The sequence below is a fragment of the Hemitrygon akajei genome, chromosome 10, assembly GCF_048418815.1.
Source record: "Hemitrygon akajei chromosome 10, sHemAka1.3, whole genome shotgun sequence".
In the NCBI taxonomy this organism is placed as follows: Eukaryota; Metazoa; Chordata; class Chondrichthyes; order Myliobatiformes; family Dasyatidae; genus Hemitrygon; species Hemitrygon akajei.
Window position 1 is genome coordinate 29,490,091 of NC_133133.1, and position 26,593 is coordinate 29,516,683.

The 26,593-nt window shown below is 41.7% G+C and overlaps 1 protein-coding gene across 2 annotated transcripts in view; it reads right to left on the bottom strand.

The window, feature by feature from the left end:
• Window positions 1-26,593, bottom strand: part of LOC140734256 (short transient receptor potential channel 5-like) — a 132,349-nt gene that overhangs the window by 18,624 nt on the left and 87,132 nt on the right. For both annotated transcript variants that reach the window (XM_073057980.1, XM_073057981.1), the window contains exons 7-8: window positions 4,917-5,112; window positions 1,377-1,580 (exon numbers count right to left, since the gene is read on the bottom strand). In XM_073057980.1, coding sequence (XP_072914081.1) covers window positions 1,377-1,580; window positions 4,917-5,112 — 400 coding nt within the window. The remainder of the gene's footprint in view (window positions 1-1,376; window positions 1,581-4,916; window positions 5,113-26,593) is intronic.

The following is a 26,593-nucleotide window of genomic DNA, read 5'->3' on the forward strand; positions in this document are numbered from 1 at the left end:
GCTGTAGTTGGTATGCTAACTGGATAACTCTGCAGCCTCCACTATCCGGGTTGGGGGGAGAATGCAAGAATGACAAGAGTTCAGCAAGCACTATGACTTTCAGAAGTTAAATCTATGGTCTTTTGGTGGCTGAGGCTCTGTTATACAGCAATAAATCAGAAGGCATTTCTTTCTAGCTTTTTACCTTATTTGTTTTTTTGAACACCTACACTCTGTCTGCCAGAGAAAACAGGATCTCCCAGTGGCCACACATTTTAATTCCGCGTCCCATTCCCATTCTGATATGTCTATCCATGGCCTCCTCTACTGTCAAGATGAAGCCACACTCAGGTTGGAGGAACAACACCTTATATACTGCCTGGGTAGCCTCCAACCTGATAGCATGAACATTGACTTCTCTAACTTCCGTTAATGCCCCTCCTCCCCTTCTTACCCCATCCCTGATATATTTAGTTTTCCTCCCCCCTCCTTTTTTTCTCTCTTTCTGCCCATCACTTTGCCTGTTCTCCGTCTCCCTCTGGTGCTCCCCTCCCTCTTTCTTTCTCCCTAGGCCCCCCGTTCCATGATCCTTTCCCTTCTCCAGCTCTGTATCCCTTTTGCCAATCACCTTTCCAGCTCTCAGCTTCACCCCAACCCCTCCGGTCATCTATCATTTTGCATTTTCCCCTCCCCCTCCTACTTTCAAATCTCTTACTATCTTCCCTTTCAGTTAATCCTGATGAAGGGTCTTGGCCGAAACGTCGACAGTGCTTCTCCCTATAGATGCTGCCTGGCCTGCTGAGTTCCACCAGCATTTTGTGTGTGTTGCTTGAATTTCCAGCATCTGCAGATTTCCTCGTGTTTGTTTATTTGCTTGTTTGTTTATTTATGCTTAGATGTACAAATTGACCCAATGAGCCCATTTTGCCCAATTACACCCATGTGACCAAATAACCTACCAACTCGTATGTGTTTGGAATGTGGGAGGAAACCCACGCGGTCACAGGGAGAACGTATATATTCCTTACAGACAGTGGCAGAATTGAACTGGGATGACAGTGCTGTAATAGTGTTACACTAACTGGAATGCTACTGTGCTCACCAATTGTCTATTCTCCCATGAAATTGAATGACATAAGTAAATAGAATCAAGTCTAACATACTTAAATAGATTTGGTTTCTTAAACCAACTGTGAGATTTGGGAAGACCAAGTCTTTCCCAGATCAATGATTTCCAATTACATTGGCACTAGTGGAAACAAAGTAGCTTAAAAATGCACTTCAGTTCTTGAATGCTGATGTGGCGACTGCAATGCTTAGCACTGTATATGATGGGGGGAGAATTACAGTTAAGATACAATTTGGTAAAAAATATTTTAAAAGATGTAAATTCATACTGTAAATTCTTTGAAGTTCTCGTGCTTTTGCTCCGTCTTCGAATCCCTGCTTGGACAGATCTGAGTGTGCAGCCATTTACAGAGGTACCAGATGGATTTTGGGCTGGGGATGATGTTGAAAGGCGGTGGAAGAGTTGCACCTTCATCAAAGTAACTCATCCAAAGCTTTGTCCTGGCAAATTTCCATTCAATGTCAGCATGGTCCTGGAAATGGGTCAAAGATACTGGTGGTGAGGAGCAATCTGGTCTTCACTTATAACTGAAGCTTCTTGTTTCATGGTGAATGCCGTTCTTCTGTTGGTAAGTGTGTTTCATGATTCAGTTTCTTAATCTGATGACTGTATCCCATCCCCACTCTGACTATACTCTCACTGTCTGTAATTTTGTGTAACATTTGTCTATCTGTGTGTCAAATGACTGTTGTCCTCATTCAGAGATGCCCTATGGATGTTGCACCTCAGTCTGTGGTAACTGCTAATTCCCAGTAACTGCTCACTCTTGCCTGTTATACCCTGTAATTGTAACCCTCTGTGATTTCCTGTGACTGTTGTTCAGTCAGCCTGTGGTTCCTTATAATTGTCGTCAACCTGTCAGTTATTTCCAATTACAGCTGGTCTTCTAGTATCTGGGATTCTAAGTGACTGAATTATGCTGTTCCCCATTACACAAGATGTCCTCTGAGAGTTTTGTGTCTCAGAATGATTTAGAACAGAATAAGATTAAGATGCGAAGACCATTATTTTAGTAACCAGATTATTCTTTAATGAAACATCATAAATGCCTACAGTGTAAGAAAACAGTGTGAGCTAAAGCATACTGGACTGTTAATGACTGTTAATGGACTGTTAATGACTTCACCAATTCTCCCCTTGACTAAATGCTCAGCTTCCCATTTTCCTTTAAAATGTTATTGGCCACCAAGGGGGAGTGGACAAGTACTGTGCTCAGTAACTGGTAAGTGCTGAATCTAAACTGAAGCTTTGAAAGTATGTATACTGAACTGGGTATATCCCATATTATCTTTCTGCCTGCACAGCCCTATTTCTTCTGCTTTCTCTCTCATCACTGATTAGCTGAATACAATCGTAAATATGAAAAAGCAGCAGGCATGCAGTTAGTTGCCTGCAGGATTCAAAGTTAACATTGCTGTAAGCGATTATTTTCACAACATAAATGGGATCTACTGTAAATTATGAACTATCCAGTGAGCCTGACCATGTTGTGACCTTGCATTTGCCCAAGCACTTCCTGTAAGCCCTGTAATGGGAGTAGAAACTCTGATTACCTTTCCCTGGTGTTAACAGAATCTTTTCCAATCTAACAGAAATCTTTGGCTGAGATCAATTCATTCATCAAACTGTGGGTTGCATTTTCCCATACCATGACTATATTTATAAAAATCAATTCAATTTACCCTTGAGCATATAAACATTAAGAAAAAGGATGTGTTGGAGTTTTTGGAAAGCATCAAGTTGGACTCTGGGTCTGGATGAGATGTATCCCAGGCTACTGTGGGAGGCAAGGGAGGAGATTGCTGAGTCTCTGGCAATGATCTTTGCATCATCAATGGTGACCGGAGAGATTCTGGAGGATTGGAGAGTTACAGATGTTGTTTCGGAGTAGAGCTAGCCCAGGAAATTATAGACCAGTGAGTCTTACTTCAGTGGTCGGTAAGTTGATGGAGAAGATCCTGAGAGGCAAGATTTATGAACATTTGGAGAGGGATAATATGATTAGGAATAGTCAGCATGGCTTTGTCAAAGGCAGGTCGTGCCTTACGAGCCCGATTGAATTTTTTGAGGATATGACTAAACACAATGATGAAGGTAGAGCAGTAGATGTAGTGTATATGGATTTCAGCAAGGCATTTGATAAGGTGCCCCATGCCAGGCTTATTGAGAAAGTAAGGAGGCATGGGATCCAAGGGGACCTTGCTTTGTGGATCCAGGATTGGCTTGCTCATAGAAGGCAAAGAGTGGTTGCAGATGGGTCATATTCTGCACGGAGATCAGTGACCAGTGGTGTGCCTCAGGGATCTGTTCTGAGACCCTTACTCTTCATGATTTTTATAAATGACCTGGATGAGGAAGTGGAGGGTTGGTTTAGTAAATTTACTGATGACACAAAGGTTGGAGGTGTTGTGGATAGTGTGGAGGGCTGTCAGAGGTTACAGTGGGACATAGATAGGATGCAAAACTGGGCTGAGAAGTGGCAGATGGAGTTCAACCCAGACAAGTGTGAAGTGGTTCATTTTGGTAGGTCAAATATGATAACAGAATATAGTATTCTTGACAGCGTGGAGGATCAGAGGGATCTTGGAGTCTGAGTCCATAGGACGCACAAAGCTGCTACATAGGTTGACTCTATGGTTGAGAAGGCATTAGCCTTCATCAACTGTGGGATTAAGTTTAAGAGCCAAGAGTTAAAGTTACAGCTGTATAGAACCCTGGTCAGACCCCACTTGGAGTACTGTGCTCAGTTCTGGTCACCTCACTACAGGAAGGATGTGGAAACTATAGAAAGGGTGCAGAGGAGATTTACAAGGATGTTGCCTGGATTGGGGAGCACACCTTATGAGAACAGGTTGAGTGAATTTGGCCTTTTCTCCTTGGAGTGGTGGAGTATGAGAAGTGACCTGATAGAAGTTTATAAGATGATGAGAGGCATTGATTAGTCAGAGACTTTTTCCCAGGGCTGAAATGGCTAACATGAGACGAAACAGTTTTAAGGTGCTTGGAAGTATGGGAGATGTCAGGGGTAAGCTTTTTTACACAGAGAGTGGTGAGTGCGTGGAATGGGCTGCCCACAACAGTGGTGGAGGCGGATACGATAGGGTCTTTTAAGAGACTCCTGGATAGGTACATGGAGCTTAGAAAAATAGAGGGCTATGGGTAACCTTAGGTAATTTATAAGTAAGTACATGTTTGACACAGCACTGTAGGCCAAAGGAGCTGTATTGTGCTGTAGGTTTTCTACGTTTCTATGTTTCTTGGACATTTGGCATAGCCTTGCAATATACAGTACATTGACTATTCATAATTTCTATCCTTAAAATTTTTAATTATTTTGACTATTTTTTTAAATGAGCTTCCTTTCACTGCCACTTTCAACTAAGCGGTAAACAGTGATTCTGTTTCTATTAATATCAGCAAAACTATTTTAGTACCAGGTATCATACAGAGTTTCATGTCTTCATCTATGTGTTTTTATCATTTTACAATGTGGACCTTCACTGTGTTCATTTCCTTCAAATATCTTAGGAAAATGGTAAGTCACAATGAACAACTAATTACACACTGCACAAACTACTTTCTCAAAGAGAACACAAAACTCTTCAGCCAGTTAACAGGTACCACTGGAACAGTGTAACTGCTTATGCGTCTCATTCATGTTGCAAGATGTGAAAACTGACATTTGTTATGCATTTCTCTGCAAGGATGCAGAAAGTTTGACTTATCCTTCCTCATATACATTTTAGCACTAATCTGCTGTACACTGAATGTATTTACAGAATGTAAGAGAAAATTGGAATGAACTTACTGCAATGAGCTGGTAAGAGTTATTCATCATGGCAATCAGCATGTTGAGTAAGACAACCAAGGAGATGATGTTGTAGGTTCCGAACATGGTCGCTCCCACGAACTCTGTGAACTCGTGCCGAGCTTTTACATTGGTGACATACAAATTCAACAGCCCGAACACCGACCAAAACAGGGACTGCAGTGTTTCAAACAATCTGTTAAAGGACAGATGTTTAACCTCATCATAAATTCAAAATGTGTTGAGACAATACAGCAGAAAGAACGGGCAATGTGGATTAACATTGAAGTACAGGTAAGCAATCTAACCAGTAACACTCTGGAAAGACTCAGAATTAAAACTCACTCCAGTTTGTCAAAATAACAAAGGATTTCACACATTCATTAACACTTTATGCAGGAATAATGTGTAATGTTATGTTGTTTGATTATGTTATGAAAACATTTTCTTCAGCATCTGAACTGTGTTTCATATTGATACAAAAGATGATAGACTCTAATCTTTTGAAAAAATACTGTTCATCTCAAAGAGTGAGGCAAAAGGATCTAATATAAATTAATAGTATAAATCTCTTTTAAGGACAATTTCAAAGCAAAAGCAATTAAAGTAAATAAATGAACTATGTATTTATAATTAGTAGCATATTGATGTTATTGTTCATAAGGTTATGGTTTGTAAATTGCGTGGGAAATCAGGTCATTCAGAAGAACACATCTCAACTTTCTTTGACAGTATCAATCATTGGTAGCAAAAGGATATGATAAATCTGGGGTTGTATTGTGATATACAGCTTGGACACCTCTTGGATGTCAAGGCAGCTAAATATCCTTTTGGTGTATTCCTTTGATCTACAACAGAAAAAGCTACTAATCCAACAAGACAAAAATAAAATGTTTTAAAGCCTTCAACCTAGTTGAATGACTTTTTTGCTTTCATGTGATTCAGTGTTGATGTACAATAAGTGTGAACAGCTGGGGACATTATCTACACATTCCATGTGAACAATTTCTCTTACATAGGATTTAATTACTGTTCTTGAAAATTCTTTCTTAATACACCTTTACCATAGCACCTCAAAGCTGGGGTGACATTCCTCTCCCTTACAGGTTAAAGAGCACGGAATGGAATTGTTGGTAATTTGTCGATATCAATCATGATTGGTACCTTAAAGACAAGCAGAAAATGTTGGACATACTCAGCAGGTCAGGCAGCATTAATAAAGAAGCAGGGTTAATACTTCTTGCCAATGGCCTTGAAATTAGAACAGATGCTGCCTGGCAGAGTGAGTCTTTATAGTAATATTTTTATTTCAAATTGCAGCCTCCCAGTTTCTTACTTTACGATTACTGAAATGTAACCCTGCCAAGTACCAGCAATTAAAGGTGTTAGATTACCAATATAAAAAATTAGCAGTGAATTAAATACCCAATTCGCATAAATGATTTGCAACGCAGACAAAAGATGTATCACAGAGCTCTGTCCAAAATTAATTTAGCAATTACAACCTATCTTGCACTGTTCATCAGATCACGGAGCATTGCTCCCAACTCTAGTGTGGGCTTAGCTAACAGTAAACTGGGAATCTGACAAAGAAGAGAAAACCAAACTGCTGGAGGAGCTCTGTGGAAGAAGAGATACAGTCAATATTTTGGAAGAAGATCTTGCATTATTTCTCCTGGTCCCACCACAAAATCCGGTTCTGCCCATCACCTTACTACTCTTCTTATACTGGCTACTTCCCCTTTACACTCCCAGTCCTGATACAGGGTCTTGATCTGAAGCATTGACCATTCCTCTGCCTACATTGATGCTACCTGACCCACTGAGTTCCTTCAGCAGTTTGGTTTTCACTTTAGATCCCAGCATCTACAGTCTGCAGTCTCCTGTGACCCCAATCTGACAAAAAAAGTCATTTAGCTTATCTTTGAAATCTAAGAAAAGATATCTGGGGCCACTTTTACAGCTCCTGTAAAAGAGAAGAGAGTGAGTCAGTGAATAATCCATTTGGCTGTTATGGCTGCCTTGGTTGAGCAGTTGGCAATGGTTGCTAGCCATGGGAACTGTACAAGCGCAGAGTTCACGTGTGGTTGTGGTAGAGTATGAATGAGTACTAGTATAATTTAGTAGGACGCTTAGAATATAGATGTTGGAAATCTTGAGCAGCACACACAAACTGCCGGAGGAAGTCAGCAAGACAGGCGGCATCTACGGAGGGAAGTAAACAGTTGATGTTTGGGCAGAGGATTTTCATCAGGACTGGAAGGGAAAAGGGCAAAAGTCAGAACAAGGGATGGTAGATGAGACCAAATAGACCCACCTATTTGATTCCTTCTGATTGAGCTCTTTACTTCTTCCAGCTATCACCTCCCAGCTTCTTACTTCATTTCCCCCTACCCCGCCCACCAAATAGGAGAGGACAGTGCAAGAAAGGGAAGAGGGGAACCCAAGAGAAGTTTTGGGCAGGTGATGAGAAGAGAAGGGGTGAGAGGGGAGTCAAAATTGGGAATGGGAAAGTAAATGTAAAAGGAGGGGGTAGTGATTACTAGCAGTTAGAGAAATCAATGTTTACTCCATTAGATTGGAGGTTACCCAAATGGAATATGGGGTGTTTCTCATTCAACCTGAGTTGGGCCTCTTCGTCGCAGTAGAGCAGGCCATGGACTAACATGTCAGAATGGGAATAGGAAGTCAAATCCTGCCTTTTGCACCACCTGCTCTACTCAGCTGCACGTTATTGCTGAGGTAAGGGTTCTCCCCCTGTGAAACGAAAAATCACATCTCAATAAACCGATTCCCTCTTAGCGCAGTACTGCATGGGCTTCACTAAGACGGCACAGACAGTGGAAGTGCAGACCTCCCACCTCTCCCAGAAGTTCCAGAGTCTCCTGCATATTGATAGTGGCTCCCTGACGCCCACAAATTATATACAATATCCCCCAAAATCGATTTCTTTTTTAGAGCGAGAGAGAGAGAGGAGCCACTATTTTGAGAGAGTGGCTCAGAGAGAACGAGTGACAGAGAGAGATAGACAGAGAGAACGAGTGACAGAGAGAGACAGAGAGAACGAGTGACAGGCTTTACAGTTGACCTCTCTCTCTCTTTCATTGTCCATCAGTTCAGTTTAGTGCCCCACAGCACCATGGCAGAGTGTTCCAAAGAAAGAAAATATAAGATGTACTTCACCCCAGACTACGCTAAAGTGTACTCCTGCCTAATAGGGGTAAAAAATGACAGTGTTGCTCGCTGCACTGTTTGAAACAGTGACTTTTCTATTGCCAGTGGTGGGTTAAATGACAGTAAAGGACATGTTGAGGTGAGTTTAACAGGTGTTATTCATTCATTAGCATAGCTAACGTTATTTAAACTAGCTGGCTAGCTGCTAAGGAGCAGGCAGATTTATTGAGCCAAAGGTATTGAGAGAACAGAACATTCGGGAGATCAATGTGAGCAACCCTGAAATTCACCGCCCAGATGAAGAGCTTTTTATTGGGTACCTGGCAAGGAGGCAGTCGCTAAGTGAGGAAGCGCAAGAGATCCCCCCCAAAGCAGTTCTTCAAAGATGCCAGAGCATTCTATGCTTTCAAAAAGTCTTGGAGAAGTTCCCAATGAGACCAAATCTTGAAAAATCTGTCAGTGGTCAATATAAAGAGCCAAGATGAGGTGAATGCAGAGCAGATTTTGAATTTGGCAGAGAGATTTCCAAAGGTAATCAAGGCAGGTGCAAGAGAACAGCTCCACTTGAAAGTCCTGGATTATATCTCAACTAACCTTGAAGGACTGGTGCCAAACTACAAAAGTTTGCCAGTTGATGAGTTCTGGGGGGAGCTGTCCAAAGTAAAATCTGTGAACACAGGGCAGTTGAGATGCAAAGAGCTCTGCCAGTTGATGGAAGCTGCTTTTGGTGCTGCCAAATTCTAATTGTGATGAAGAAAGGGCATTCAGCATGGTGCGTCACATTGAGACAGAATTCAGAAGTCAGCTGCCTCACAAAAAACTTGTGAATCTGATGTCTTGCAAAATTAACAAATTCATTGACACAGACTGCTATGAGGTTGAGACTTCTGGCAAAATGCTCAAATCTGCCAAGCAAGCCACATCACAGTACAAGGAAAGTTTGCAAAAGAACTAGAAAAGCTATTTGCATTAGCATTTAGCTATTAGCATTGAGACTGCCAACAAAATACTCAACAAGGAATATGTGTGTGTGTGTGTGTGTGTGTGTGTGTGTGTGTGTGTGTGTGTGTGTGTGTGTGTGTGTGTGTGTAAATAGTTTCAATACGTGATCAAATAAATTGTGTTCTTTCATAATCAAATGTCTTGTATACATACACCCTTGGAGGTCGACTGGGGGTGGATATGGGGTGGCGGGGTTGGTGGTGCTACCTCTCTGAAATGAGGTTTTGCAGGGTGGGATGTCTGGAAGTGTTTGGAATTCCAGCGATCTCCTCCATCAAACTCTATGAAGCAGTATGGCTTTCATTGTGTTGATTCTGTGTCCATGAGCCATGTTGTCAGTGGAAATGCTCTGCTGTTGAGTGAGCCTCCCCTTGGCTCACCCCAGATGCTAGCAGAGCTTTCAGCCACAGAAGGGTGGGGGACATTTTGAGGATTTCCTGTGGAAAGGTCATTAACAGATCATTTCCTGTTTTTCGTCACACGGCAGCTAGACGTTGAAGAACTGGGATCGCAGGGCAGTGTGAACATGTTGTGTCCACAAGGCAAACTTAGTTATCAACAATCTACAGCACAGCGAATCCAGAAATACTAGCAAAAGTACATTCTCTTTCTGTGTAGAGAGGGACACACAATCACCTCACATTGAGTAGAAAGTTTCAGCAACCTCTCATATATAATAGGTTAAAAACCCCTCAGGGGTCGCAAGGGTTGCTGGCTTCTGGGAAGGAGCATAAAGACGAATCAGTGATTTCACTGATGTGCTCACCTCTGAGGGTGAGTAGTGGCTGCAGGGGAGGGTAGAATTCAGTAAGGACTCCCTGCAAGAAAACTGAACTCCAGGACAGAAAATCAGTTCCTAAAAAGCCAAGGTGAGAAATCTTCTTTCCCCTCCTCGCTTAGGATGTAATTGGACTACTGTGAGCAGTTTTGAACTGCTTAGCTAACAAAAATATGAGAATGTTGGAGAGGGTCCAGAGAGGGTTAACAAGAATGATTCTGGGAATGAAATAGTTAACATATGCGGAGCGTTTGATGGTTCTGGGCTTGGACTCACTGGAGTTTAGAAGAGTGAGGGGGATCTTATTGAAGCCTTTTGAATATTGAAAGGCCTAGTGTTATATTTTGTAGCTTCAAAACAGTTAACCAATTCAAAGGAAAAGAAGAAAGCTGAGAGATGTAAGTCTTTCGTTTGTGTTTACTTTAAGTGAGGCATGCATTTATCACATGGTGGCACCATAACGTATGCGTTTCACATATAACCAGTAATGAATTATTTAAACAAACAAGAATGCTTAGATATATGTACAAGATTACTCATATAACCATCAATTATATAAACAAAGAATGCTTACTCAAACAATATATTTAAAATATTACTCAAATATTACTGAAATATTAAATACACAACACTCCTCACAGCTTAGCTATAAACTCCAACTCAATACAGAATAAATCTCAGCTTTATACACAGTATATTATATAATGCAAGTACTATAAATTGACATCCATAGCACAGTCAATTTTTAAATTGTCCCATTCAGACCTAAAGATTTAATCGCTGTGGAGGATTTCTTACTCTTCCAGGATAACATCTTTCCTGACCAGGGGGGTCACTCTGAGATTGTGGCTGTGAAGACAATCTTAGGTCTGGAGTCTCCGCTGTGGTAGCTGGAGGAGTTGATTCTGAAACTGTACAAACTTCCTCCAGGGGCAGTATTTTTTACTGCATGTGGGATGTGGGATCTCCAGTCTCCCAGATAAACACATCTGCACCAGGTGCACTGAGCTGCAGCTCCTGAAAGAAGTGATTAAGGAACTGGAACTGCAGCTTGATGACTTCAACTCATTTGGGAGAGTGAGGAGGTGATAGATAGGAGCTACAGGGAGCTAGTCACCTCTAGGTTGGAGAAGACAGGTAACTGGGTGATTGTCAGGAGAAAGAGGGGAAATATACCTGTGGCCATCCCCCTCAGTAATAAGTATATAAATTTAGATTCTGTTGAGGGGGGATGAAATACCAGCGGGAGCCACACTGACCAGGTCTCTGGCACTGAGCCTGATGCTGTGGCTCAGAAGAGCAGAGAGGTGACGAGGAAGTAATACAGTGTTGATAGGTAAGAATAGGATGATTTGGCAAGTGAATGAGAGGCTGAGGAACTGGTGCAGAGGACAGAGGTTCAGGTTTATGGATCATGGGGATCTCTTCTGGGGAAACTATGACCTACACAAAATGGACGGGTTAAACCTGAACTGGAGGGAGTCCAATATCCTTGAGGGCAGGTTGGTTACAGTTGTTCAGGTGGGTTTAAACTAATTTGGCATGGTGATGGGAACTGGAGTGACAGTGGTGAAGATGAGGTAGCTGGGTTACAAACAGAAGCAATGTATAGTGAGACTCCTAGCAAGGACAGGCTGACGTTGGGGCAAAATTGCAGTAAACAGGATGAGTTACAACATAAGAAGTGGACAAAATCGAAAAGGGTGAATACAGGACTAAAGGTATTATATTTCAATGTGCACAGTATACAGAATAAGGTCAATAAACTTGTAGCGCAGTCATAGATTGGCAAGTAAAATGTTGTAGACATCACTGAATCATGGCTGAATGAAGGTTATAGCTGGAAGTTTAATACCAACTGGTTGTAAGAGTGGGCTCCCTCACCGCCAACCCTCTGACTCTCAACACAGGAGCCCCTCAGGGCCGTGTACTGAGTCCCCTCCTTTACTCCCTGGATACCCATGCCTGTATCGCCACTAACAGCTCCAATGTGCTAATTTAATTGTTGACAACACTACATTGATTGGCCTTATCTCAAATAATAACAAGGTGGCCTACAGGGAAGAAGTCATCTCTCTGACACAGTAGTGTCAAGGAAACAACCTCTCCGTCAATGTCGCAAAAACAAAGGATCTGGTTGTGGATTACAGGAGGAATGGAGACAGACTAACCCCTATTGGCATCAATGGATCTGGGGTTAGGAGGGTGAACAGCTTTGAGTTCCTCGGCACTCACATCACCGAGGACCTCACGTGGTCTGTACACATCAGATGTGTGGTAAAAAAGGCACAACAGCACCTCTTCCACCTCAGACGGTTGAGGAAGTTTGGTACGGGTCCCCAAATCCTAAGAACTTTCTACAGGGGCACAATTGAGAGCATCTTGACCGGCTGCATCACTGCCTGGTATGGGAACTGTACCTCCTTTAATCGCCGGACTCTGCAGAGAGTGCTGTGGACAGCCCAGCGCATCTGTAGTTGTGAACTTCCCATGATTCAGGACATTTACAAGGACAGGTGTGTAAAAGGAGCCCCTTAAGATCATTGGGGACCCGAGTCATCCCAACCACAATCTATTCCAGCTGCGACCATCCAGGAAGCAGCACCACAGCATAAAAGCCAGGACCAACAGGCACCAGATCAGCTTCTTCCACCAGACCACCAGACTGATTAACTCACACTGATTTGAGTGTATTTCTATGTTACATTGACTGTTATATTTATTATAAATTATTATAAATTACTATGATTGCACATGGCACATTTAGATGGAGACGTAACATAAAGATTTTTACTACTCATGTATGTGAAGGGTGTAAGAAATAAGGTCAATTCAATTCAAATTCCAAGAACACACTTTGTATTGAAAGGACAGGCGGTAAGGCATATATGGTGACATGGCTGTGTTGGTAAAAAATTAAATCAAACCATTAGAAAGAGGTGACATAAGGTCAGAAGGTGTTGAATCATTGTGGATAGAGCTAAGGAACTGCAAGGGTAAAAAGACCCTGATGGGAGTTACATACAGGTCCACAGTGAGGATGTGTCCTACAAGTTACAACAGGAGACAGAAAATGCATGTCAAAAGGGCAATGTGGCCATAGTCACTGGAGATTTCAATATACAGGAATTGGGAAAATCTGGTGGGTGTGGGATTCCAAGAGGGGAAATTTCTAGAATGCCTATGAGATGAATTTTTAGATGAGTGCATAGTTGAGCCCATTAAGGATCAGCAACTCAGGATTGAGTGTCGTGCAATGAACTGGAATTGATTAGAGATTAGAGACCTTGAGGTAAAAGAATTTATAAGGGAAGGTGATCATAATATGATCAATTTCACCCTGAAATTTGAAAAGGAGAATATAAAGCCAGATGTATCAGTATTACAGAGGAGTAAAGAAAATTACAGAGGCATCATGGTACTTGGAGGCACTTGATAAAATAGGCCGTAGTCAGCATGATTTCCTCAAGGGAAAATCTTGCCTGACAAACCTGTTGGAATTTTTAAAAGAAATAACAAGCAGGACAGACAAAGAAGATTTAATTGATGTTGTATACTTGGATTTTCAGAAGGCCTTTGACAAAGTGCCATTTATGAAGCTGCTTAACAAGCTACAAGCCCATGGTATTACAGGAAAGATCCTAGCATGGATAAAGCAATGGCGGATTGGCAGAAGGCAAAGAGTGGGAATAAAGGGAGCCTTTTCTGCTTGGCTGCCGGTGACTGGTGGTGTTCCACAGGGGTCTACGTTAGGACTGATTCTTTTTACATTATATGTCAATGATTTGGATGATGGAATTGATGGCTTTATTGTAAAGTTTGCAGACGATATGAAGATAGGTGGAGGGACAGGTAGATTTGAGGAAGCAGAGAGGCTATAGAGGGACTTAGACAGATTAAGAGAATGGGCAAAGAGGTGGCAGATGGGAAGTGTTGGGAACTGTATGATCATGCACTTTGATAGAAGAAATGAAAGGGTTGACTACTTTCTAAATGGAAAGAAAATACAAAAATCTGAGATGCAAAGGGATTTTGCAGAATTTGCTAAAGATTAATTTGTAGGTTGAGTCTGTGGTGAAGAAGACAAATGTGATGTTAAGATTCATTTCACAGGACTGGAATATTAAAGCAAGGATGCAATGTTAAGACTTTATGGAGCACTAGTGAGGTCTCACTTGGACATTGTGAGCAGTTTTGGGCCCCTTATCTTAGAAAGTATGTGTTGAAGCTGGAGTGGATTCAAAGGAGGTTCACAAAAATTACTCCAGGATTAAACAGCATGTTAAATGAGGATTGCTTGATGGCTTTGGGATTGTATTCACTGAAATTCAGAAGAAAGAAGGGTGACCTAATTGAAACCCTTCAAATGGTGAAACCCCTTGATCGAGGATGTTTCCTATGTTGGGAGTGTCTATGATCAGAGGTCACAGCGTAAGAATAGAGGGGCATCCTATTAGAATGGAGATGAGGAGGAATTTCTTTAGCCAGAGTAGAGAATCTATAGAATTCTTGGCCTCAAGCAACTGTGGAGGCCAAGTCTTTATGTATATTTAGGGCAGAATGATAGATTCTTGAGTGGCCAGGGCATGAAAGGAAAGGCAGGAGATTGGGGCTGAGAGGAAAATTGGATTAGCCATGATGAAATGGTAGAGCAGACTCAATGGGCCAAGTGGCCTGATTCTGTTCCTATAGCTTATGGTCTAAGTGGTTCTGACAGCTCTGGGCACCTTTCATCTCCTTCCTTTTTTATTTTTCTATCTGTGCATCTTGATCCTGGGAAAGTGGACTTAGTTCACTGGTGTATTCTCTTATTAATCCTTCTATCCTTAAGATCTAATCTGTCCTCTTGGTTTCCACATCCACATCATCTGATGAATCCACTGTTTTCATTTCTCCATTGACTCCTTTCCTTGTGGTCTTCTATTCATCCAGCTGGTCTTTGGTCCGTGCATCTACTTTTGCAAGCAACTTTTTTCTCCAACTTGAAGTTCACGCAGAGTAGATTTTGGTTCTTTATACTCACAAAAGCCAAATGCTTGCAACTTTCTTGAAGCTCCTTGAATTCTCTTCCAGCTTAAAACTAAGCCATATTTTGTAAGTATCTCTCTAATTAACATATCAGAAGCTTTTTCAACTGTATTGCCTACTGTTGTGGTCAGACCACTGCTTTTGTCATTTTCACGCTGCCTCTAACCAGAAGCTTCTTCCAACTGGAGGCACAAGGTTGGCACCAACACCTGTTCATCCTCTGTTGGACAACAGTTCATGGTGTACAGCATGGAGAATGTTGTGGCTTCATCCATACCTTCCTCAGTTTGCTTTCAGTTGACTCTATTGCAGAGAATGTGAAATGCAAATGGTAGATGGATCTCCAATTAAGTTGTAGTTGTCTCAGCCAATCACATCCCCACAATGTTAGTCCTCCAGTTTTTACCACATATAAGTTCAATGTGGCTTCTTGGTTGTTGTATTACACTGTCATGAATGTTGTTCCCACAGGAGTTACCTTTTCTCCAGTACAAGTTCTTAGTTGGATATCTGCAGGCTTCAGATCAGTATCTTTGAAATGCCATTCAAATTCATGCTGTGGAATGACTGAAACAGTCGAAACAGTGTCCAATTCCACTTCAATTAATTTGCTGTTCACTTCTGGTGTAAGTCATATTGCTTGTCTATTGTTAGTTTCGCATTTTAAATCTCAAGGCTACCTAGTCCTCCGTCACACGTATCATTATCAGATTTTTCATCAATGGCATGCAGATTAGTGCTCTTTTTGAATTTCCAACTTGACTTTTTATTTTTTTCTCTCCTCTATGCAATCCATTTATTTTTGTCTGCCTGACATGCTTGTTGTAAGTGACCTACTTCGTTGTATTTTCTGCAACATCCACCTTTAAACCCGCATTGGTTTGATGTATGTGAACCTCTGCCACAATGATAACACAATTTGTTCAGCCAAGGCAGTGTCTATTTAGATGTTGCAATTTTGTTCATGCTCACTTGCATTCCTGATTGCAACTCAGTTGTGTCTGTCTGCTGTTTCCATTGACACAGTTATTTCAACTGCTCTTTTAAGTGTAAGTTGTGCTTCAGTTAGGAGCCGTTTTTGAATGCTTTCTCCATTACTGAACTGATAATGCTCAGCTAACTTCTTCAATTAAGCCATGTATGCTGAAATAGACTCCCCTTTCTTTTGATTTCACTTATGAAAGTTAAAGCATTCTGCAATCCACAATGGTTTTGTTTCTAAATGTTCCTGCATTACTTTCACAATATCAGCAAAGCACATTTTGGGTGGTTTGGTTGGAGCAGTAAAACTTCTAAGCAAAATGTATGCCTTTAAATCCAATGCACTCGCCAAAACTGGCATTTGTTTCTCATTGGATATGTCATTCGCTTTAAAATATTGCTTAATCCATTCAGTACAGATATTCCAGTTATCTTTTGTGAAATCAAATGTTTCAGTCTTTCTGATGTAGCTAGCTGTAATGTATGGATCTTTTTTTTAAGAGCACTGACCCCCACATTGAACTACATATTGATCTGTTGTCTGTGCATGTGCTGTTGTCTATGCATGCACATCGTTCTCTCTCTCTCTCACTCTTACTGCAATGTGAGCACACCAGTTAAAGCCTTCTCCCGTGTGCATGCTTTTATTTAATTGATATGTAATTGTGCACAGGTGCCACAAATTGCTGACGGGTATGAAGCTGAATGTCATAATATATCATGGACTGCTCCAACAGTTACAGGATGAAACAGGAAGAGTTAAACAACACGAGAATGCCGAAGGGACGCGTAAGTTACAGTGAAAAACCAACTATTCTAACGTGAAAATAACGTGGTGATGGCTTCAGTCGGGGAATTTGATTGTGCTACAGGGAGTCCTATATTGAGAGGGTTGAACTATATAGTAACGCAAACAATGTGGAGGAGCAAAAGAAAGCCCCTATACTTCTTATGCAACTTCGTAACCCCCATAAAATCAGCAAGCAAGACGTTCGACAAAATTGTTACAATTTTACAAAATCACTTGAGGTTTAAACCACTTTACACAAGGAACCAGTCAAAAGATGAAAGCATTTCTGAATGTATTGCAGAACTCCACAAACTTTCCCAGTAGGATGACCGTAGAGATAGACTTTCTGATGCTTTAGGGTACAGGCTTGTATGTGGCATGTATAGTCAAATCACTCAAAAGAGGCTTCTGCTTCTGATTAATACTGAACAAGCACTGCCGGACGGCTGTTATAATGCGCAGTTGGTGTGAACGGCACGAGGGTTAAATTGTAAAGTAAGCTTTTTTTGACTAGATCCCCTAAATTGATTTGGTTGAGTCGATCTTTAAAAATAGTAATGTCAGAAATACTGTGCAGGTCCAGCGGCAGAAGATTCCATTCTCTTGTTGATCTTGGGTGGAGGGAGTACTGGTAGCACATCTTGTTGAATGAAGGTGTTTCCAGTATGTGAGGTCCAGTTTGCTGACGAGTTGAACTGACCCTGTGACGAATTTGGATGTTTGATGGAGTGATGTTGTGAACTTCTTTGAAAATGGAGACTAACCGTAGTTTAGTACATCGGTTTTCAAGTGGTTCCCATTGAAGGTTACAGAGCATGTTGGTGACACTGGATTTCCTGCTGTAATCGTTTAGCACAAAGTGAACAGCACAGCGTTAGATTTTTTCGATGGACTTCTTATTGCTAGCTTGATGGGGATCCCATATGGCCACGCAATACTCAAGCTTTGGACGGACGATTCTTTTGTATGCCATGACCTTGACGGATTTACTACATGAGTGAAGGTTTCTTCGCAGGATACCCAGGAATTTGTTTTGGCTGTAATCTGATTGATGTGGCATCCCCAGTTAAGATCCTTGCTAATTTCAGCACCAAGATATGGGTGGTGGGTGACTGGTGCAAGAATCTTTCCTTTCATGTTATATGTCATGTTGATTGGTTTAACTTTGTGACTGACATGCATAGCATAATATTTAGATAAGTTGAAGGACATTTGCCATTGAGACTCCCATTGACATAATGAATCTGAAATTATCTGAATATTTCGGCTATTATCCGAAAGAGACCCATCTAATTAGAATGGGCATTGAGCATTGCAATATCATTAGAAACTGCAGCAAAGGATGCAGCAGAACTACAGAAAAGGAGGTTAGAATGTGAAATGCACAAAATGTCCCTGAATAGTGCAAAAAACCAAAGATGTTATCAATGTGGCAAATCCTCCCGTGATGCAAATGACTATTGGCTCAAGGAAAAGTCTGCAGAAAGTGTCACAGACAAGGTCACTTAGAGGGAATATGCAAGACAGACGAAAAGCACAACCGAGTGAAACGTCTCAAACACAAAACTAAACAAATGCATGAAGTTACCGAATGTAAAACAGGATCAGACAACATAGAGTCTAACAAGGGTGAACTGACATACTTAGAACTGAATAGTATAACTGAACCAGATCACAAAATCATCTGGATCACAATAGATGAGTCTGGTGTAAAACTGAAATTGGAGCTGGGTACAGGGTTAACTGCATCCATAATTCCAGAGGCTGACTACAACAGACTGTTTTCTAAGATACCATTAGAGAAGACCTCTGTGATGCTAAAGACCTGCACAGGCAAAAAAGGAAAACTGAAAGTGAAGGTGACGTATGGAGGCCAAACAAGCAGTTAAAGCTTTATATATAAAAAAGAGGAGGACCAGCACTTTTCAGATGTGAATGGCTGAGAAAAATCCAACTAGACTGCCTCTCAATCAAAGCTCTCAGCGTAGCATCAACAGGCAACTGCAGACCAAATGGTAGCAACTAACCAGAGACTGTCACAGGTGCTTAATGCGAATCTGGAGGTGTTTTAGAAGGGAATAGATAAACAGATCGAAGACTTCGCCAAAAGCTATTCGGGATGCCAAAAAGTTCAAAATACACCCCCACGGACACTGCTACACCTGTGGGAGTGGCTGACTTCACCATGGCAAAGAGTACATATTGACTTTGCTGGGCCATTTGTGGACTGCGTGTTTCTGATTGCTGTGGCTGAAGGTTATACCAATAAAGGTAACCACCTCACCAAAGATTGTCTCCGCTCTGAGGACTATCTTCACCAGAAATGGCTCACCAGAACAAATTGTGAGTGACAATGAACTATAATACACGTTAGAAGAATTCTGACCGTTCATGAAGAAAAATGGCATCAGACATTTCAAGTCAGCTCCTCACCAACCAGCAATGAATGGGTTAGATGAAAGGTTTATCCAAACATTCAAGAAGTCCATTAAAGTGATGGACAAGGAGGATATTTCTCTACAGCGGAAGGTGGACAACTTCCTTTTTGTCTATCAGAACTCTGGTCACGTGATGACAAATCAAACACCCACAATGCTGCCTGTAAAGCTGTTCATGAGCAGGAATCTGCAATCTTGCATAGACCTCCTAAAACCAGATCTACGGAGGGAAGTGCAGAACAAACAGTTGCCATGAAGTAGAAAGGGGTTTTGAGATTGGGCAGGAAGTCCTAGTGTGTGATAAACGAGAAGATAAGTAGACACCTAATAGGATATCTACAAGAACTGGACCACTGATGTACACATTGGATATTGGAAATCAGACATCATGTGGACCAGATACTGGATGCTCAACTGAAGAACACACCTTAGTCGACTACATTCAACATGATGGACACATTACAGTCACCGGACTTACCTCTCAGTGATGATGTCACTGACAGCAATGTGACACTAGAAAACCGAGAGCAATGTCTTAGACAAGACATCTACTAAACCTGATGCCACTCCACAGGTCCAGAGGCACAACGAGAGCGTTACCATTGACCAGACGCCTGCCAAACTGATGCCATTCCACAGGTCCAGAGGCACGACTAGAGCGTTACCATTGACCAGACGCCTGCCAAACTGATGCCATTCCACAGGTCCAGAGGCACGACAAGAGCGTTACCATTGACCAGACGCCTGCCAAACTGATGCCATTCCACAGGTCAGAGGTGCTATTCTGAAAGAAGTAGAGCACCACCCAAAAGACTGAATCTTTAGAACTGTGAAGTTAGTTGTGGACTGTTACTGTGAAAGCATGTTTATTTGGAATATGGGTTTATGAAAGGGAAATTAATGTTTTGAACATATACAGTTTTATGTTGCATTAATCTAAAGGAAGGAAAGTGTAATACATGAATATATTTCCCTTAGCACTAAGTATTGCTCTGTTGTCTACTCAAGCGCGTTGTTCTCTCTCTCTCTCGCTGCAATGTTAGTACACCAGTTAAAGCCATCTACCATGTGTGTGCTTTTACTTTAATAAATATGTCGTTCTGCACAGACACACCACCAGCTACTTCTGTTCTTTTTTTTAATAGTTACTATCACCCGGTGCTCCCTGTTTATGAACCCGTGAAGTCTTCTGTTTTACACTTTTTTAAACTCTATTGTCTGTTTCCTCTTCTGAAGAGACACAGGCTGCGCTTTTTTAAAGCTTGTACGTCCTACTGCACTTCAACACGGTCGTTTCAGGTTCACTTAAAAATACCTCATTGCCACTGTTATGTTTTGTAACTCCAATTGAAAGGAAACTAATTGAAAGGAAAACAAAGGAGCCAAGAGATGCAAGTACTAGCTCGTTTATAACTTCAAGTAACGTGCGCATATCACTTGGTGGCGTGATGGTGTATGCCATTTACGTACTCTTACAGAGAACCCACAGTGCATTATTTAAACAACAAAGAATGCTTAATCAAGCAATGTATTTACAATATTTCTCAAATATTACTGAAATATGAAATACACTACACTCCGTTCATTCTCATTCTCCCACACTGCCAGGAGAATGCATCCATGTCTGAGAACAAACAAGTTTGTGCAGAAATCATCAACATTTTCTTCAGTACATCAAGTTGCTAGTAGAATCACAACACAATAATTCAATCAGCAATTAAACTACCAATAGTCGATGATTCTTTTAAATATTGCTAGTATACTGTCTTCCCGTTGTTTAAGACATATTAAGCTGTATGGGAATGTTAGCTGGAGCACTGAGCAACAAAATGCCAATGTTGGCATCCTACCATGTTGATTGGCATCAAGATCTTCATTCCCTGTATGTGTTAACAACATCACCCATATGGTTCCTGGCACACCCAGAATTATATGCTTCACGAGCAGCATTTTACAGAAGTAAGGGCATATACAGTCTTCAAATCACTTGTAAATAATTAAAAGAATTAAACCAATACAAATAATATAAGAAGTACTTTACCTTTTTCTCGTACAATCCTACAATTGGCTTGGAGTTCTTGTGCAAAGACTAGCAGGACATGGTGGGGGGGGGGGGGGGGCAGATTCCCCTGTAGATATCTCAGCAAGCTTTGGCTGCACCCTTTCATCCCAAGCTAAACCTACTGCTGATGTGCCACTGAGAAATGACTGAGAGCTGAGTGAATAAGTACGACACTTCCGTATGTGTACAGGAATCGAGCAACTTACCAGCTCCTTCACTGTGACAGGATCATAGGCAAAAACTGATGTGACATTCTCTTGGTTGGAAAACTCCATTTACATTTATCAATATGTATTTCTTTTAACTTACTAAATTTTCCAGGATCTGGGCGTTGCTGACAGGGTGAATATTTATTGCCCTTCACTGACTGGCTTGAGAACATGGAGTATCACTTCAAAGTAGATGGATAAGGTTTGCAGTTCAACAATCAAAGTCAGGGAGTACATGAAAAGAGCTAGCTTTCAATCAGGATGGTGATCGAGATTGTAAAGGCAGAGCTTTGCAGCGCCTTCTCTGAGTTGAGGAACGACCAACCCACAAAAGAGATTAATTACAAAGGGCCAATAAAGATAGCACAGGTGCAAGCGGGTGGCCATTCTTGTGAGTGTGTCAGTGTTTACAGCGGCTTAGGCGAGATCAGACTTGGGTGAGGTAAAGTATCTTGTAAGTTACTCTCTTTCAGTTCTTATTTGTTCATTCCTCGTCTGCTAGGGCATAATAGTTTAGTAAGAATGGCTCCAGGGACAGTGTTTTGTATTGTGTGTGGGATGTGGGAAGTCTGGGAAACCTCCAGACTCCCGCATAAACACATCTGCACCAAGTGCACTAAACCACAGCTCCTGAAAGAACGTATTATGAAACTGGAGCTGTAGCTCGATAACCTTTCACTCATACAGGAGAATGAGGAGGTGATAGACAGGAGCTACAGGGAGGTAGTTACCCCTAGATTGCAGGTGACAGGTAAATGGGTGACTGTCAGCAGAAGGAGGGAAAATGCGCACACAATGCAGAGTACACCTGTGGCCATACCCCTCAGTAATAAGTATATAACTACTGAGGGGGACAAAGTACCAGGGGGAACCATAGTGGCACTGAGTCTGGTGCTGTGGCCCAGAAGAGCAGAGAGGTAAAGAGGACTTCAGTGTTGATGGGTGATTCTTTAGTCAGAGGAACAGAGACAAGGTCCTGTGGGCACGATAGAGAAACCCAGATGGTATATTGCCTCCCTGGTGCCAGGATCAGGGATGTCTTGGATCCGGTCCATGGCATTCACAAGGGTGAGGGGGAGCAGCCAGAAGTCTCGGTATATATAGGCACCAGTCACATAGGTAGACAAGGTAAGGAGGTCTTGAAGAGAGATTTTAGGGAGCTAGGTAGAAAGCTCAGAAAGAGGACCTCTGGGTAGTAAGCTCTGGAGTGCTGCTTGTGCCACATGCCAGTGAGGGTAGGAATAGGGTGATTCGCCGGGTGAATGCGTGGCTGAGGAACTGGTGCAGGGGGCAGAGGTTCAGGTTATGGACCATCGGGATCTCTTCTGGGGTTCTGGGGAAGGTACAGCCAGTACAAAGGGACGGGTTATGTCTGAAAAAGGGGTTCAATATCCTTATGGGCAAGTTGGCTAGAGTTGCTTGGGTGGGTTTAAATTAATTTGGGAACTGGAGTGATAGTGCTGACGATGCGATAGCTGGTTTACAAACAGAGGCAATGTGTAGTGAGGAGAGGCTGTTGACAGGGCAAATTGTAGTCAACAGGATGAATTGCAATGTCAAAGGTAGACAAAATTGAAAAGGGTGATGAATACAGGACTGACAGTGTTATATTTTAATGCACACGATATATGGAATAAGGTCACAGAGTTACATATTGGCATGTATGATTTTGTAAGCATCACTGAATCGTGACTGAAAGAAGATATAGCTGGGAGCTTAATGTTCAAGGATACTCCATAAGACTATAAGACACAGGAGCTTTACTTCTGTTCTTAAGAGTCACCCCTCAATCACCCCTCAATTTTGAGGCTGTGCCCTCTAGTTCTGAATACCCTATCATAGGAAACATACTTTCCACATCCACCCTATCTAGTCCTTTCAAGATCTGGTAGGTTTCAATGAGATCCCCAAGCATTCTTCTAAATTCGAGTGAGCACAGGCCCAAAGCTGCCAAACACTCCTCATAAAAGAACCCCTTCTTTCCCGGAATCATCCTCGTGAACCTTCTCTGGACTCTCTCTAATGACAAGACATCCTTTCTGAGATATGGGGCTTAAGAATGTTGACAACACTCCAAGTGCAGCCTGACTAGTGTCTTATAAATGCTCAGCATGATCTCCTTGCTTTTATATTCTATTCCCATTGAAATAAATGCTGCCATTGCATTTGCCTTCTTTACCACAAACTCAAACTGTAAATTAACCTTCTGGGAGTCTTGCTCGAAGACTCCTAAGTCCTTCTGCACCTCTGGTGTTTGAACCTTCTCCCCATTTAGATAATAGTCCGTACTATCGTACCTTTTACAAAAATGCATTATCATAAATTTCCCAACACGGTAATGCATCTTTTTTGCCCATTCTTCCAATTTGTCTATGTCCTGTTGCAAACCCATTGCTTCCTCAGTGCTACCTACCCCTCCACCTATCTTCGTTTCATCTGCAAACTTTGCCACAAAGCCATCAATTCCACTATCTAAATCATTGACAAACAAAGTAAAAAATAGCAGACCCCTGAGAAACATCACTAGTCACTGGCAGCCAACCAGAAAAGGTCCTTTTTATCCCCATTCGCACCTTCTGCCTGACAGCCAGTCTGCTATCCATGCTAGTATCTTTCCTGTAACACTATAGGATTCTATCTTGTTCAGCAACCTCATGTATGGCACCTTATGTCTACCAAAGATCCAAGTAAATGACATCTACTGCCTCTCCTTTGTCCACCCTGCTTGTTACTTCCTTGAAGAACTCTAACAGATTTGTCACGCAAGATTTCCCTTTATAGAAAACACGTTCACTTTGGCTTATTTTGTTATTCACCTCCAAGTGCCCTGAAAACCTGAAAGATCATGACAAATGCATCCGTTATCTCTTTAGCAATCTCTTTCATGACTCTGGGATGTAGTCCATCTGGTCCAGGTGACCTATCCACCTTAAGACCTTTGAGTTTGCCTAGCACTTTTTCTTTTGTAATAGTAATGACACTCACTCCTGCTCCCTGACACTCTGGCACACTGCTAGTGTCTTCCACAGTGAAAACAGATGCAAAGTACTTATTAACTTCATCTGCTGTTTCTTTATTCCCAATTATTACATCACCAGCATCACTTTCCAGTGGTCCAATATCACGTCTCACCTCCCTTTTACTCTTTATATAACTGAAAAAAAACTTCTGGTATCCTGCTTTATATTATTAGCTAGTCTGCCTTCATTTTACATCTTTTCCCTTCTTATAGCTTTTTAGCTGCCTTTTGCTGAATTTTAAAAGCACCCCAAATTTGAGAACTTCCCTCTCACTTTTGCTATCTTATATGCACTTTCCTTGGCTTTTATGCAGTCCTTAATTCCTTTGTCAGCCATGGTTGCCTATCCTTGCTATTTGAGAACGTCTTCCTCTGTGGGCCATATCTATCCTGCGCCTAGTGAACTATTCCCAGAAACTCAGCTATTCTGCTCAGCCGTCATCCCTGGCAGTAATTTCCTCCAATCCATCTGGGCAACCTCCTCCCTCATGCCTCTCTAATTGCCTTTATTCCATTGCGATACTGATACATCTGACTTATGCGTCAAAGAATACGTACACAACGCTGAAAGAACTCAGCAGGTCAGGCAGCATCCGTGAGAAAAGAGTAGCCAATGTTATGTACGTATTCTTTGACGCGTAAGTCAGATGTATCAGTATCGCAATGGAATAAAGGCAATTAGAGAGGCATGAGGGAGGAGGTTGCCCAGATGGATTGGAGGAAATTACTGCCAGGGATGACGGCTGAGCAGAATAGCTGAGTTGTGTACGTATTCTTTGATCCACAGCATCTGCAGTTGTATTTTTGTGTTTTGACTCATGCTTCTCCCCCTCAAATTACAGTATGAATTCAATCATATTATGATCACTGTCTCTTAACGGTTCCTTTACATTAAGCTCACTAATAAGGTCTGGGTCTTTTCACAACACCCAACGTAAGATGTTCTTTCCCCGAGAAGGCTCAAGCACAAGCTGCTCTAAAAAGCCAACTCATAGGCATTCAACAAATTCCCTCTCTTGCGATCTGATCTGATTTTCCCAATGCCCTTGCATAAGGAAGTCCCCCATTACAATAGTGTCAATACCCCATATTACTTTACCTGCCTTTTCCAGCTCCCTTTGCAATCTTAAACCCACATCTTGGCTACTATTTGGAGGCCTATGTATGGTTCCTATAATGGTTTATTTACCCTTGCAATTTCATAACTTCACCCACAGATATTCAACATTCTCTGACCCTATGTCACGTATTTCTAAAGATGTAATTCTATCTCTTACCAACAAAGCAACATCATTGCCTATGCTTTCCTGCCTGTCCTTTTGATACAAGGTATATCCTTTGACGTTAAGCTCCCAACTATGGCCTCCTTTCAGTCACAACACAGTGATGTCCACAATGTCATGCCAACCAATCTCTAGCAACAGGAGTTCGCCCATCTTATTCTGAATGCTCCGCACATTTAAATACAACGTCCTGCATTCACTAATGGTGTTCCACAAGGGTCTGTGTTGGGACTAATTCTTTTTTACATTAAAGGTCAGTGATTTGGATGATGGAATTGATGGCTTTTTTGCAAATTTTGCAGACAATCTGAAGACAGGTCGGGGGGGGCAGGTGGTTTTGAGGAAGTAGAGAGGCTACAGAAGGACTTAGATTAAGAGAATCGGCAAAGAAGTGGCAGATGGAATACAGTGTCGGGAAGTGTATGGTCATGCACTTTGGTAGAAGAAATAAAAGGGCTGACTGTTTTCTAAACTCAGGCGCATATAGACTTGGGAGTCGTTGTGCAGGATTCCTTAAAGTCTTGCATTTTGCTACCAGCAGGTTAAGGTCTATTTTCTGTGAGCATGTTTGCTTGCTTGTCGCAATACAAGCGGTTTAATAGGAACACTTCAGTGGAAAATTAAAGTTCTTTTCTCTTCACAAATCATTAACTCATCTACTGGGAAAGGATAATGCGGTTGTTTTCGTTTGCACAGATTATACACATTTCTATATATTCTGCCTCCTTTAATACAACCACATGGTACAAATTCCATAGGATCAATATGTGCAACATAATAAAGATTAATTGTATGATAATTCAATATCAGGACCTCATGAATAAATTGGTGACAAGTTGAGCCATGAGATAAACTAGAACATAAATCCTTGTTGAAGTAAGTTACAAGGTCCCAACCATTGTGTCAATGGATG